The 12,576-nt window shown below is 52.8% G+C and overlaps 1 protein-coding gene across 1 annotated transcript in view; it reads left to right on the top strand.

The window, feature by feature from the left end:
* Positions 1–12,576, top strand: part of ALPK3 (alpha kinase 3) — a 42,500-nt gene that overhangs the window by 23,714 nt on the left and 6,210 nt on the right. Inside the window, 8 exon segments of the mRNA XM_060179615.1 lie at positions 10,124–11,371; positions 11,373–11,525; positions 11,527–11,556; positions 11,558–11,876; positions 11,879–12,082; positions 12,415–12,440; positions 12,442–12,489; positions 12,491–12,563. Of these exon segments, the coding sequence (XP_060035598.1) occupies positions 10,124–11,371; positions 11,373–11,525; positions 11,527–11,556; positions 11,558–11,876; positions 11,879–12,082; positions 12,415–12,440; positions 12,442–12,489; positions 12,491–12,563 (2,101 nt within the window).

Below are 12,576 nucleotides of genomic sequence, written 5' to 3'. Positions count from 1 at the left end.
TGGTATCAGGGTGATGTTGGCTTCATAGAAGCTGGCAGGGAAGATTGAAGATATTTTAACGCCATTCTTGAAGAGTTTTAGAGTGTTTTGATATATGTCCTATTTGTGGTGGTATGGTTGTTTATAGGAGACCTTTCAGAACTTCTTTCAGGGCAGGCTTGGTGATGGTTGCTTCCTTCAACTGTTGCTTGTCTGAGAAGGTTTTGATGCTTCCATCTAGTCTGAATGACAGTCTAGCAGGATATAGTATTCTTGACTGAAAGCCTTTCTCATTGAGCACTCGATAGATATCTTGCCATTCTCTTCTGGCCTGTAGTGTTTGTATGGAGAAGTCTGCTGCTAATCTTATGGGTTTTCCTTTGTAGGTGACTCTTTGTTTTTCTCTTGCAGCCTTGAGGATCCTTTCTTTATCCTTATTCCTTTCCAATCTAAGTATGACATGTCTTGGTGTCTTTAGGTCTGGGTTAATTCTGTTTGGGACCCTCTGGGCTTCTTGAATCTTTATGTCTTTGGTGTTGTCTAGACTAGAGAAATTTTCAGCTATTATGGCCTGGAGAATGCTTTCTTCCTCTCCTTCTCTTTCTTCCTCTGGTAAGCCAATAACGTGTATATTGTTTCTTTTGAAGTCATCCCATAGGACTCTGTTGTTGTTTTCAGCATCTCTTAATCTCTTTTTGAGATCTCTTACTTCTTTTTTAGTTGTCTCTAATTCATCCTCAATCTTGCTAATTCTGTCTTCAGCCTCATCGATTCTATTCTCTCTGCCCTCTACTGCTTTCTGGAGTTCATCTATTTTGTTGCCCTGCTCTGATACTGTTTTAGCTTGTTCAGCTAGTTGCCTTCTTAGCTCAGCGATTTCAGCTTTCAGCTCTCTAATAACCATGAGATAATTAGAATTTTCTTCCATATTCTCATTTGTTGTTCCTGCATTTCTGATTACAATTTTTTCAAATTCTTTACTCACTCCTGTTATTATTTCCTTAGCTAATGTTTGGATGTTGAACTTGTTGTTTTGTGCTTCACCCTCTGGAGGACTTTTAGCTGGACTCTTGTCCTGGTTCGAGTCTCCAATATTTTTCTTGTTGTTTTAACCATTTTATATATGATGTTATGAGTTCCCTTTATCAGTACTTTTCAAATTATTGATCACTATTGCCTGGATTGACTTGTGTCTAAGTAATTTAATTAAAGGTTTTACCGTGGTGGAAGTTAACAGTTTTTTCAGTCCCTGAGTTGGAGCTCAGTGGTGTAAAAGCCTCTTTTTTTTTCTTCCCTGTAGGCTATGGGAGCCTGAGGGCTTTTAAACTGTCAGTAGGCTTCTTAGCTTAATCACTGACTCCTGACCAAGAGATAAAGCAGGGTGTGGCAGAGATAATCCAGTGGTTATGCAAAGAGACTTTTACAGCCCCTCAGCTATGCCAAGGAGGTATAGGTCTTCTCCTGAGTTTCCCGGTTAGCTCTCTGTCCCCTGGTATCCCTCCCTGTTGCTGCTCCAGATTCTGAGGGTAGTAGCAATGGAGACTCAGAGTTGCACTTGGTGAGTCTCTGGGGAGTCCTTTCCTCCCTTCAGCTGTCCCCTTGTTGGTGGAGCAGACTGGAGGTGGTGTCTCCACTGACGAACTGTTGAACTGTTAGCAGTCACTTAATCTCTCCTTAGGCCCCTCTCTCCTCTCTGTCACCAGCCACGCGTGTTTGTACTCACGGGTGATTTACTGGGTTCCTGTGGTCATTCTAGTCCTGTCTTGTTTCGGTCCGGGTGGTCTCCTTTGGTATTCCTAGTTGATCCGGGAGAGGAGAGGAGTGGAGAGAAAGCGATCTGCTCAATAAATATTTTTTTTTAATTAAAAAAGAAAGAAAGACAGACAGAAAGAGGGGCCAGTGGCGGTGCACCTGGTTGAGTGCACATGTTGCAGTGCTCAAGGACCCAGGTTCGAGTTCCCGGTCCCCACCTGCAGGGGGAAGCTTTGCAAGTGGGAAGCAGTGCTCCAGGTGTCTCTCTATTTCTCTCCCTCCCTATCACTCCTGCCTCTCTTCATTTCTGGCTGTCTCTATCCAATAAATAAATAAAGCTAATACAAAAAAAAATTAAAAAAAAAGAAAGAAAGACAGAGAGGGAGAGGCAGAGAGAGGGAGGGAAGAAGAGAGGCAAAGATACTGGCTTGAACCTGAGTCACACATGGCAAAGCTCTGCCCAGCTATTCTGCCGGCCCATTTCTTTCCAGTGTGGTGCCGGGGGAAGAACCAAGGGCCTCGAGCATGAATTGTACCCCTGCTCAGTGACCTTCTGGCCCAATTTTTCAACTTTTTTTTTTTTTTTAAAGAATTTTACTTTATTTTATACCAGAGCACTGCTTAGCTCTGGCTTATGGTGATGATGGGAACTGAACCTGAGACCTTGGAATCTCAGGCATGACAATCTCTTTGCATAATCTTTATGCTATCTTCCCCACCTCATTCTTCATTTTTGAGAGAGGGAGATGGGAGAGACACCACAGTACTGCCCCACTACCCATGGAGCTCCCTTGTGGCTTTGGGGCTTGAACCCTGGGCCTTGGGCATGGCAAGGTATGCTGTACCCACTGTGTCAGGCTGCCTGTGGTCCAGGGCTTCCACTCACCGAGCCCCGCCGCACTGAGACAGTCTGGTCATAGGAAAGCTGAGACGAGACCGTTTCTCGGGACAGTGTGGAGAGTGGTGTCCCACAGGACGAGAGGGACAGGCAGCTTCTTGGAATGGCACAGGGTCACGGGAGGGGCAGGCCACTACGGGACAGGAGCACGTTCTGCCAGCCTGCCCCTAGAGAGAGAATGGCCCAAGGGGTGCTGGAAACAGGGATGTGTCAGTGTGTGGGGGTGAGGGTGAGCCTCAGGGGTGGTCATTCAGGGGCTGGGGGGCTGGGGCGTTGGCAGAGGGGGGCTGCTTCCTGCCCCTAGCCAGCAGGTCAGACTGCAGGTATCTTTAGGGAGGTCCTCTGGCCATGCTCTGGAGTGAGGGTGTGCCCCTAGGCCTGTTGTGTGGGGGGCTGCAGCCAGAGGCCATGTGCTTATTGCTTGATTCTTTTGTAGGTCAGGAGTCGGGCGATAGCGCAGAGGGTTAAGTGCACTTGGTGCGAAGTGCAAGGACCAGTAGAAGGATCCTGGTTCGAGCCCCTGGCTCCCCACCTGCAGGGGAGTCGCTTCATAAGTGGTGAAGCAGGTCTGCAGGTGTCTTTCTCTCCCCCTCTCTGTCTTCCCCTCCTCTCTCCACTTCTTTCTGTCCTATCCAACAATAACGACATCAATAACCACAACAATGATAAACAACAAGGGCAACAAAAGGGAAAATAAATAAATAAATATAAAAAATTAAAAAAAAAATCCATGAGGTCTGTCACACTCATGACAGGTGTGTTGGCTTGCGTGGGTACTGCACAGCTGTTGCTTCTCAGAGCTAAACGCAATGAACTCTTTATACTCACATTCCATCAAACCTTGTTTGTTTTTTTAAAGAATGCATGTCTTCTAATTTTATTTTATTTATTTATTTCCCCTTTTGTTGCCCTTGTTTTTTTATTTTTAATTGTTGTTGTTGTTGTTAGATAGGACAGAGAGAAATGGAGAGAGGAGGGGAAGACAGAGAGGGGGAGAGAAAGACAGACACCTGCAGACCTGTTTCACCGCCTGTGAAGCGACTCCCCTTCAGGTGGGAAGCCCGGGGCTCAAACCGGAATCCTTATGCCACCGGTCCTTGCGCTTTGTGCCACGTGTGCTTAACCCACTATGCTACCGCTCGACTTCCGAACCTTGTTTTAAATTGACTTTTTTTTTCAGAGCCTCAGTCTTGAGAGTCTATTTGCAGAACCATTATGCTATCTTACCCCCTCCCCCTAGTCCTAATTGACTTCTCTAATTATGGAAAAAACGTTCATCCTGAGAGGAAACACGGGTACTCTAAAATGTCACAGAAGGCAGTAAAAGCCTGCCTGTACTTCCACCAGCCAGAGATATGTTGGAGTGTCTACCAATCTTTATTTTGTTTTATTTATTTTTAAGATATTTTATGTATTTATTCGATAGAGACAGAGAGAAACTGAGAGGGGAAGTAGAGATAGAGAGAGAAGTAGAGGGGCCAGGTGGTCACACACCTGGTATAGTGCACATGCTACAATGCACAAGGACACAGGTTCAAATCCATGGCTCCCCACCTGCGGGGGTGGGGGAGTCGCTTCACAAGTGGTCAAGCAGGTCTGCAAGTGTCTTTTTCTCTTCCTCTCTGTCTTCTCCTCTCTCAACTTCTCTCTGTCGTATCCAACAACAACGGCAGGAATAATGGAAAAAAAGGTGGCCTCCAGGAGTAGTGGATTCAAGTTCCAGCTGTCAGTCAGCTATTATAGGTAATCCCCTCATGCTATTCGGAACATCTGGCCCTCGACTAGTAGCCTGTGCTCCTTCCTGCAGCTTGCTGAGTTTCTGTGCAGCAGAATGCTCGCAGCTCCTGGCTCCCAGCTCCCAGCTCCTCTGCACCTCCTGTCCACGGCAGTGCACTCACTCGTGGGCGGATTCTTGCAGAAGAGTGATCGTGCTTTTAGTCATAGTGGCTTTGACTTTTGCCAGAGCACGCTCTTCCACTTCTTTTGCAAACTTTTCCTTACTTATCTGTCCTCTCTTGCTTGTTCCTGTAGGAAAACTTTACACTGCTTGTTTAAATTACTATTTGCAACTCTTCAGCTAGATACCGATTTTTTTTTTTTTTTGCCTTGTATCTTTTTCTCTTCTTTCCTTCTTTCTTTTTTTTCTTTTCTCTTTTGTTGCCCTTGTTTTATCATTGTTGTGGTTATTATAGTTATTCATGTCATTGTTGTTGGATAGGACAGAGAGAAATAGAGAGAGGAGGGGACAGAGAGGGGGAGAGAAAGACAGACACCTGCAGACCTGCTTCACTTGAACCGGGATCCTTGTGCCAGTCCTTGTGCTTCCTGCTGTGTGCGCTAATCCACTGTGCTACTGCCCGACCCCATCTTCCTTCCTTCCTTCCTTCCTTGCTCCCTTCCTTCCTTCCTTCCTTCCTTTCTTTCTTTCTTTCTTTCTTTCTTTCTTTCTTTCTTTCTTTCTTTCTCTCAGATAGAGACCTAAATCGACAGGGAAGGGGGACAAAGAAGGGGACCAGTGGTGGTGCACCAGATTAAACGCACGTAGTATGAAGCACAAGGACCCGTGCAAGGATCCTGGTTCAAGCCCCAAGCTTCTCACCTGTGGGGGGAGGGGGGAGTCACTTCACGAGCTGCGAAGCAGGTCTGCAGGTGACTTATCTTTCTCTCATCCTCTCTGTCCTCAATTTCTCTCTGTCCTGTCCAATGGGGGGGGGGAGGCTACCCGGAGCAATAGACTACAGGCACTGAGCCCCATCAATAACCCTGGAGGCAAGGAGAGAGAGAGAGAGAGGGAGGGAGAGAGAGAGAGAGAGAGAGAGAGGCAGAGAGGTAGGCTTGCAGCACTGCTTCCTTGTCCATGAAGCATCCCCCTGCAGTGGGGACCAGGGTCTTGAACTGTGCTCTACCAGGTGTGCCACCACCCTGCACACTTGCCTCGCAGTCACCATCTGCAGGATGGTGAGTGTTTTAGAGGGAGACGGAGAGAACCCACGCCACCAAAGCTTCCTTCAGTGGGTGGGGCTGGGCTTGAATCTGGCTCTTGTGCATGGAAAGCAGTGCACTATCCAAGTAAGCTCCTTCACCTGGTGCTGAATTCTCTTCAATGAGATCTAGAGCCTGCAGGGGGAGATCCTGGGAAGGGAGGAGGCTGGGACAATGATGTCATAGTTGTTTATAGACCCTGGGCTTGTCCCCAGGCTGCCCACACAGGGATCTGGTTCCGAGCACCGTGTGACAGAAACATTGAGCACGGCCAGGCGGCCAGTGTCCAGGCCCCACACTGGCTGGTGGGTGGTACACACACAGAACAAGCCACCAGCCCCACAGAGTCTTTGAAAATAGAACTGGTGCTGGAATCCAAGTCTGGGAGGGCTGGGCAGAACCTGCAGCCTGAACACAACAGAGTAGGTTGTCTACTAAGAAATATTGACATTCTGCCTGGATTCATGTAAGAACGAGAGTCTGATCTACAATGTCCAGGGTACAGTGGAAGCTACGAGGCATGTGAGAGATCTGGATCCTCCTGGCCTGCAGGGGAAAGGACAGTGGGAGATGCCAGTGTCACATGGCTGGCAGTGGGGCTTCACCTGCTGGGGCTAACTTTTTCTGGTAGAAAGGAAGAGAAGAAGAGAAGGAAAGACCCCAGGACGTCACACCCTCTCCCAGTGTGCAGTGTGTGGCAAATTGGAGTGGGTGAAGAGGCAGGTTCAGTGGGATACAAAGCAGTGTGGCCAGTCCTTCATGTGATGGACAGCCTGTGACTGGATGTTTCTATAGGGAGAAGTCTCTCCAAGGAAGAACTAGAAGTCCCTTCATGCCAATCCTCCACACACACACACACACACACACACACACACACACACACACACACACACACACACACACAGTGTCACAGTGGAGGACAGTGAGGGATCTTTCTTTCTTTCTTTCTTTCTTTCTTTCTTCCTTCCTTCCTTTATTTTTATTTATTTATTTATTTTTGCCTCCAGGGTTATCGCTGGGGTTCGGTGCCTGCGCTATGAATCCACCGCTCCTTGAGGCCATTTTCCCCCCTTTTGTTGCCCTTGTTGTTTATTATTGTTGTTGTTGCTATTGCTGTCGTTGTTGTTGGATAGGGAAGAGAAATCGAGAAATATAGAAACCCGCAGACCTGCTTCACCGATTGTGAAGCAACCTCCCTGCAGGTGGGGAGCCGGGCCGCTAACCAGGATCCCTATGCCAGTGCACTTAACCCGCTGTGCTATCACCCGAGGGATGTATTTCATCACTTGTCCTATTCTTTCAAAATCGCACAATAAAAGTTTCACCAAGCTCTTTTTTTTTTTTTTACCATAACCAGACCATTTGTCCAAAAATCCCATATTTAGTGAAGTAACTACACTTTAGTATTTAACTTATATATATATAGGGGCTGGGCAGTAGCACAGAGGGTTAAGCGCACATGGCACAAAGTGCAGGAACTGGTGTAAGGATCCCAGTTCAAGCCCCCAGCTCCCCAGGGAGCTGCTTTGCAAGTGGTGAAGCAGGTCTGCAGATGTCTATCTTTATCTCCCCCTCTCTGTCTTCCCCTCCTCTCTTGATTTCTCTCTGTCCTATCCAACAGCAACAACAGCTATGACAACAATAACAATAATAACAAAAATGGCAACAAAATGGGAAAAATGGCCTCCAGGAGCAGTGGATTCGTAGTTCAGGCACTGAGCCCCAGCGATAACCCTGGAGGCAAAACAAACAAGTAAATAAATAAATTATATATATGCCTTGAGGCTTTGAAAAAATAAAGCCAGTGATTTCATTGCTTCTGGGCCAGCTTTTTTGTTCTTCTATTTCAGACGGAGAGATAGGGAGAGAGATACCACAGCACCTGAGCTTCTAGGGTGTGCACAGGGCAATATCTTCCAGCCCCATATGTGATTTTTTTCTTCTTTTCTTTATGCCAGTCCTTCACCTCTCCAGGTTGGCTTTCTCTGATTTAGAGATGAGACTGCAGCACTGACACTTTCTCCAGTGCAGTGGGGACCGGGCTTGAACCTGGTCCATGTGCATGGACAGCAGGCACACTGTCCTGGTGAGCTGTCTTGCTGGCCACTGGCCCTGGCTATACATTCAAGTATTGCACTGTATGATGCTTGGTTCTGCACATGGTCCTACTGACTCTCAGGCATAGTTACGCGTAGTGATCTGTCAATGGCATATCATGTAACACCTTGAACTACCTTCTCCGCCCAGTGTCTTTTAGGTTTTCCTGATGCCCAGTAACAAGGGGCTCCTCTTCTCCCCCCACCTCTCCCCGTCATTTTCAAACTCGTATCAGACCCTCGTTGTAAAGATTTACTTCCCTTGTGTGTGGAAGAAAGAGGAGCAAGGCGTCACTCTGACATGTGCATGGCCAGGGGATCGAACTCAGGGCCTCACGCTGGCGAGTCCTGTGTCCTCACTCTGCGCCATGGCATGGGCTGCTGGCCCTGGAATCAAGTGTGGCTGCATTGTTGAAGCCTTCCCGCCTGTGACTTGGTTTCCCAGCAGTGTCGGCTCCCGCCTCACAGGAGCCAGTCAGGGTGCCCCTCTGCGCACCATTCCTGGTGGCCAGGGTATCAGCCATGCTGTTCGTCCACCACCCTGAGCCCCATGGGCTTGCTGCTTCTTCTGCAGTCGAGTGTGTGCCAGCTTTCTTCTCAGTGCTCAGCCCCGCTCTGCCCTGGGTTCTCAGGTCGTCTTCGGGAGCACCGAGTTTGCTCCCTGCTAGTCTCTTCAAGTAGAAGGCGACGATATTCCTCAGGTGAGACCTGGCGTGCTCAAAAGCATGGTTCTTTGCGTGGTAATCTTCCAGAAGCTTCTTTCTTCTGGAGGGCTGCTTTGCGTCGGTCTTTCCTGAGGTCTGGCCCCACCACCTTGTGCATCTCCCCGTTTCTGCTCCTGTGGTGATTCCCACCTGGCCTCCTTGGCCCTCTGGGTCCCATGTACCGAGTCCTGTGCAGCTGCCTTTTCAGAGAACACCTGGTGTTATTTTACCTTGTGTGACCCTATCAGCTGCTGTGTCGTCCACTTCTCCACTCCTCCCAGGGTTTTCCTCCGTGCGTGTGCGTGTGCGTGTGCGTGTGTGTGTGTGGTTACCCTTTAGAATGTTTTCTAGGGCCAAGAGATACCTCATCTGGTAGAGCATATTACTGTGCCCAAGGCCCTGGGTTTGAGCCCCGGCAGCACACGGGAGCACCGTGGGTAGCAGCTAGGGGAGCTCCTTGGACAGTGGAGCAGGGCTGCGGTGTCTCCCCTCTCTCCTTCCCCTCCCTGGCGTCCTCTTAAGCCAGTAAGGAGCAGAAGTCAGGGCTGAGGAGGCTGCTCCGTGCAGCCACTCCACACTTGAGGCCCCAGGGTCATTTTCCTGTGCCTTGTTGTAAAAACATGGGAAAGTCATGCACATTTATTCCATCCAGCCATACACGGCAGCCGTGCTGCCACCCCTGAAGTGGGGGTGACTCCACACCTGCTCCATGGTCATTGGGTCATGAGACAGCAGCCCTTCTGAGGGGCTGGGCAGGGTGCCTTTGCCAGTGGCAGATATTCACAGGGTGGCACATGGGAGCCAGGGAACAGCTCACCCAGCAGAGCACATACCTTGCTATGTGTGAGGCCCTAGGTTCAAGCGCTGGCAGCACAGACAGCACCAGGAGAGTCTTGGAGAATGATGGAAAAGCCCTGCGGTGTCTCTCCTCTCTGTCTCTGTCTCTCTACAAAGTGGAAGAATGAGATATGGGCTCAGGGAAGGCCACCTAGCGGGGTATTGTACACATGAGAGGTCCTGGCACCGTGTGAAACAAAAGCCCTGGTCAGGCAGGGGTGCCGTCATGATGGGCCTGTTGTTGTGCCCCGTGTTGTTGCCCTGCACTCAGACTCATGGCAGGCGCTGGTTCAGGGACCTCTTGATACTGAGCCCTCTCGCCCATCCCTTCCAGGGGACTTACTGTCCCAGAGCTGGACAGAGGGACAGAGAGTGGTCTTAGGCCCTGCAAGCCTGAGCAGAGTCCCCAGGAAAGGAGAGGTCTCCCTATTTTTTTTTTTAAATTATTTATTTATTCCCTTTTGTTGCCCTTGTTTTATTGCTGTAGTTATTATTGATGTTGTTGTTGGATAGGACAGAGAGAAATGGAGAGAGGAGGGGAAGACAGAGAGGGGAGAGAACAACAGACGCCTGCAGACATGCTTCACCCCCTGTGAAGTGACTCCCCTGCAGGTGGGGAGCCGGGGGCTCGAACCGGGACCCTCGAGCCGGTCCTTGTTGCGCCACGTGCGCTTAACCTGCCGCGCTACCGCCCGACTCCCAGGCGAGGTCTCTTGTAGCAGTGCCAGGAAGGACCAGATTCTGGGGCCAGGGGCTAGGGGACACGGGGTTTGGGGACCTTGCTCTGCTCCCCAGCATGCCCATGGGGCCACTCTGAGTGTGGAGAGGAGCCAATCCCAGGCATGGAGCTGAGTCCTTCCTTCCTGTGCCCACAGGTCTTGGAGCACCAGGCAGCTGGGGCCACGCAGGACAACAGCAGGATGCTGCTTGCCCCCACTGGGCTCAGCACTATCAGAGGTCCAGACACAGAAGCCCAGGAGAATGGCTGGAGAGCTGGGGGCAAGTGGAGCCCAGAGGCACACGGGACGGCGGAGGGGGCTGGGAGGATGCTTGTGGAAACACTGGGAAGCGAGAGGCCAGAGCCAGAGAGGAGCTCCCCGGTGCATGTGGGGCAGGGAAGGACAGGCTGCCAAGCGGAGAGGGTGGATGAGAGGACGCAGGACAGAGGGGTGGGGAAAAAGGAGAAGACACAGGAAGACAGAAGCACACAGGATGAGGAGAGGATGCAGGAAGAGGAGAGGACACAGGGAGACAGAAGGACACGGCAAGAGAGGATACAGGAGGACAGAAGGACGCAGGAAGACAGAAGGACAGAGGAAGAGGAGACGACACAGGAAGATAGAACACGGGAAGAGGAGAGGACACAGGAGGACAGAAGGACATGGGAAGACAGAAGGACAGAGGAAGAGGAGACGACACAGGAAGACAGAAGAACATGGGAAGAGGAGAGAACACAGCAGGACAGGACTCAGGAGGACAGAAGGATGCAGGAAGAGGAGAGGACACAGCCACAGGGGAGTGTCCCCATGGTCAGGAAAGATCATCAGGAGGAGGGGTCTGTGAGCACTGGGGCCTCCCAGCCCCCAGCCCCAGAGCTGCCACCTCCCCAGGCCACTGGGTCCCCTCTGATGATGCCTATGGAGCAGTCCCCAGAAGGGCCCCCAGAGCCACCCGGCCTACTGCTTGGATGCACGGAGGCAGCGGTGATGGCCTCTGGGGACCCTGAAGGAGCCGGGGTGAGTCCCCTCGCGAACGTCCTGGAGCCCGAGGGACGAGAGAGCCATTCAAGGCCCACGCTGGAGGAGGGCAGACAGCAGGGTCCACAGGAGGCACAGTCTCTGGGCTGGGGCCCTGGGCAGCCCGCTGATCCCCCTCCCCCAGTGGAGCCCACTGCCCCCAGTCACCCTGGAGAGCCCACTGCCCCCTGTCTCTCTGTACCTGGCCTGACCAGTGGCTCACAGGGGGCGCTGCCCAGCACTCCGACTTCCCAGCATGGCTCTGTCTCCCCACCTTCTGAGGACCAGGCTGAGCCGGGCTCTGCTCCTTCCCTGGACCCCAGCCCCCCCGCCGGCAGTGGGGGGGCCTGTGCTGAGGCACCCGGAGGGCGCCCCCGATCCTGCGACCCCGGGCCTCATCGACTCTCTCAAGAACTACCTGCTGCTACTGCTGAAGCTGTCAGGCCCTGAGACAGGTGGGGGGGCTGTGGGGTCCCCAGGGCCTGGGCCTTGCGCCCCACTGGAGGTGGCTGGCCTGAGTCCCTGCACCTCGCGGCGCCTGCCTGGAGCATGCAGAGAGCGACCGCCTGGTGGCAGAGTGCACGCAGCCTGCTGCTCAGCCCTGCCACCTCCCGCCGCCTCACCAGCCTGCTGGACCATGAGGTGCAGGCCGGCCGCCAGGCTCTGGACACCAGCCGGGGGCCGCCCACTGTGCCTGCCATTTTGGTGGGCGAAGACCCCGCCCTGGAGCCTGAGGGTGAGGACAGTGCCTGCCCAAAGGGAGGCCTGGGGGGTCTTCCTGCGGCGACGCCCCAGGAGCTGGCCCTGGGGGCACGCAGGAAGCGGGTGCTGCCCAGGGCCTCAGTCGGCGGGGATGAGGAACCCAAGCTTGAGGAGAGGGACAGCCCCACTGCATCCCCCGGGCACCTAGGAAGGGCCTGGCACCCGTGTCCCCGGGCCAGGAGAGGTGCTCCCCAACCCAGGGCCACAGGGCCAGCCTGCTGGCAGTGCCACGGGCCGAGGACGAGCCACCCACGGAGTCACCCTCAGAGCCCACCGTGGACCAGGGCAGGCAAGATGAGCTGGGCAAGCCCAAGACGGCCAAAGACCTGCTCCAGGGTGAGCCGGGGGCCAGGAGGCCAGGGAGCACTGGGCAGCTGGGGGCTGTGGGACTGGAGGATTGGGGAGGGGGGTGCTGGAGAGCCAAGGAGCACCGGAGAGGACACGGGTCCAGGACGGCGTGTCCAGCAGCACCGGCTGCAGAGCTGCCCCTGCCCATCCTGCAGGCTCACAGGCTGCCCTCAGTGATGCACAGTCCTGCCCTGGTGTGGGGTTCCGAGGGTCTGGTGTGGCTGCTGTGCTGGCTGGGCCCGAGTGGCACCCACAAGGAAGGGTGGGGATGGGGGTCCGACGTCTGGGGGGGCGAGGGCTCCCCTGAGCCTGGGCTGCAGCCCCACAGGTGATCCGGAAGATCCGGTGTGGAGCAGTTCCCGGACGCCTCTGGCAGCCTGAAGCTCTGGTGCCAGTTTTTTCAACGTTCTCAGCGACTCCGTCCTGACCTGGGTCAAGGACCAGCGTCCCGTGGGGGAGTGGGACGCAGGTGAGTCCAACCC

Source organism: Erinaceus europaeus, chromosome 20 (assembly GCF_950295315.1).
Source record: "Erinaceus europaeus chromosome 20, mEriEur2.1, whole genome shotgun sequence".
Taxonomy (NCBI): Eukaryota; Metazoa; Chordata; class Mammalia; order Eulipotyphla; family Erinaceidae; genus Erinaceus; species Erinaceus europaeus.
This window is presented reverse-complemented; position numbering and strand designations above follow the sequence as displayed.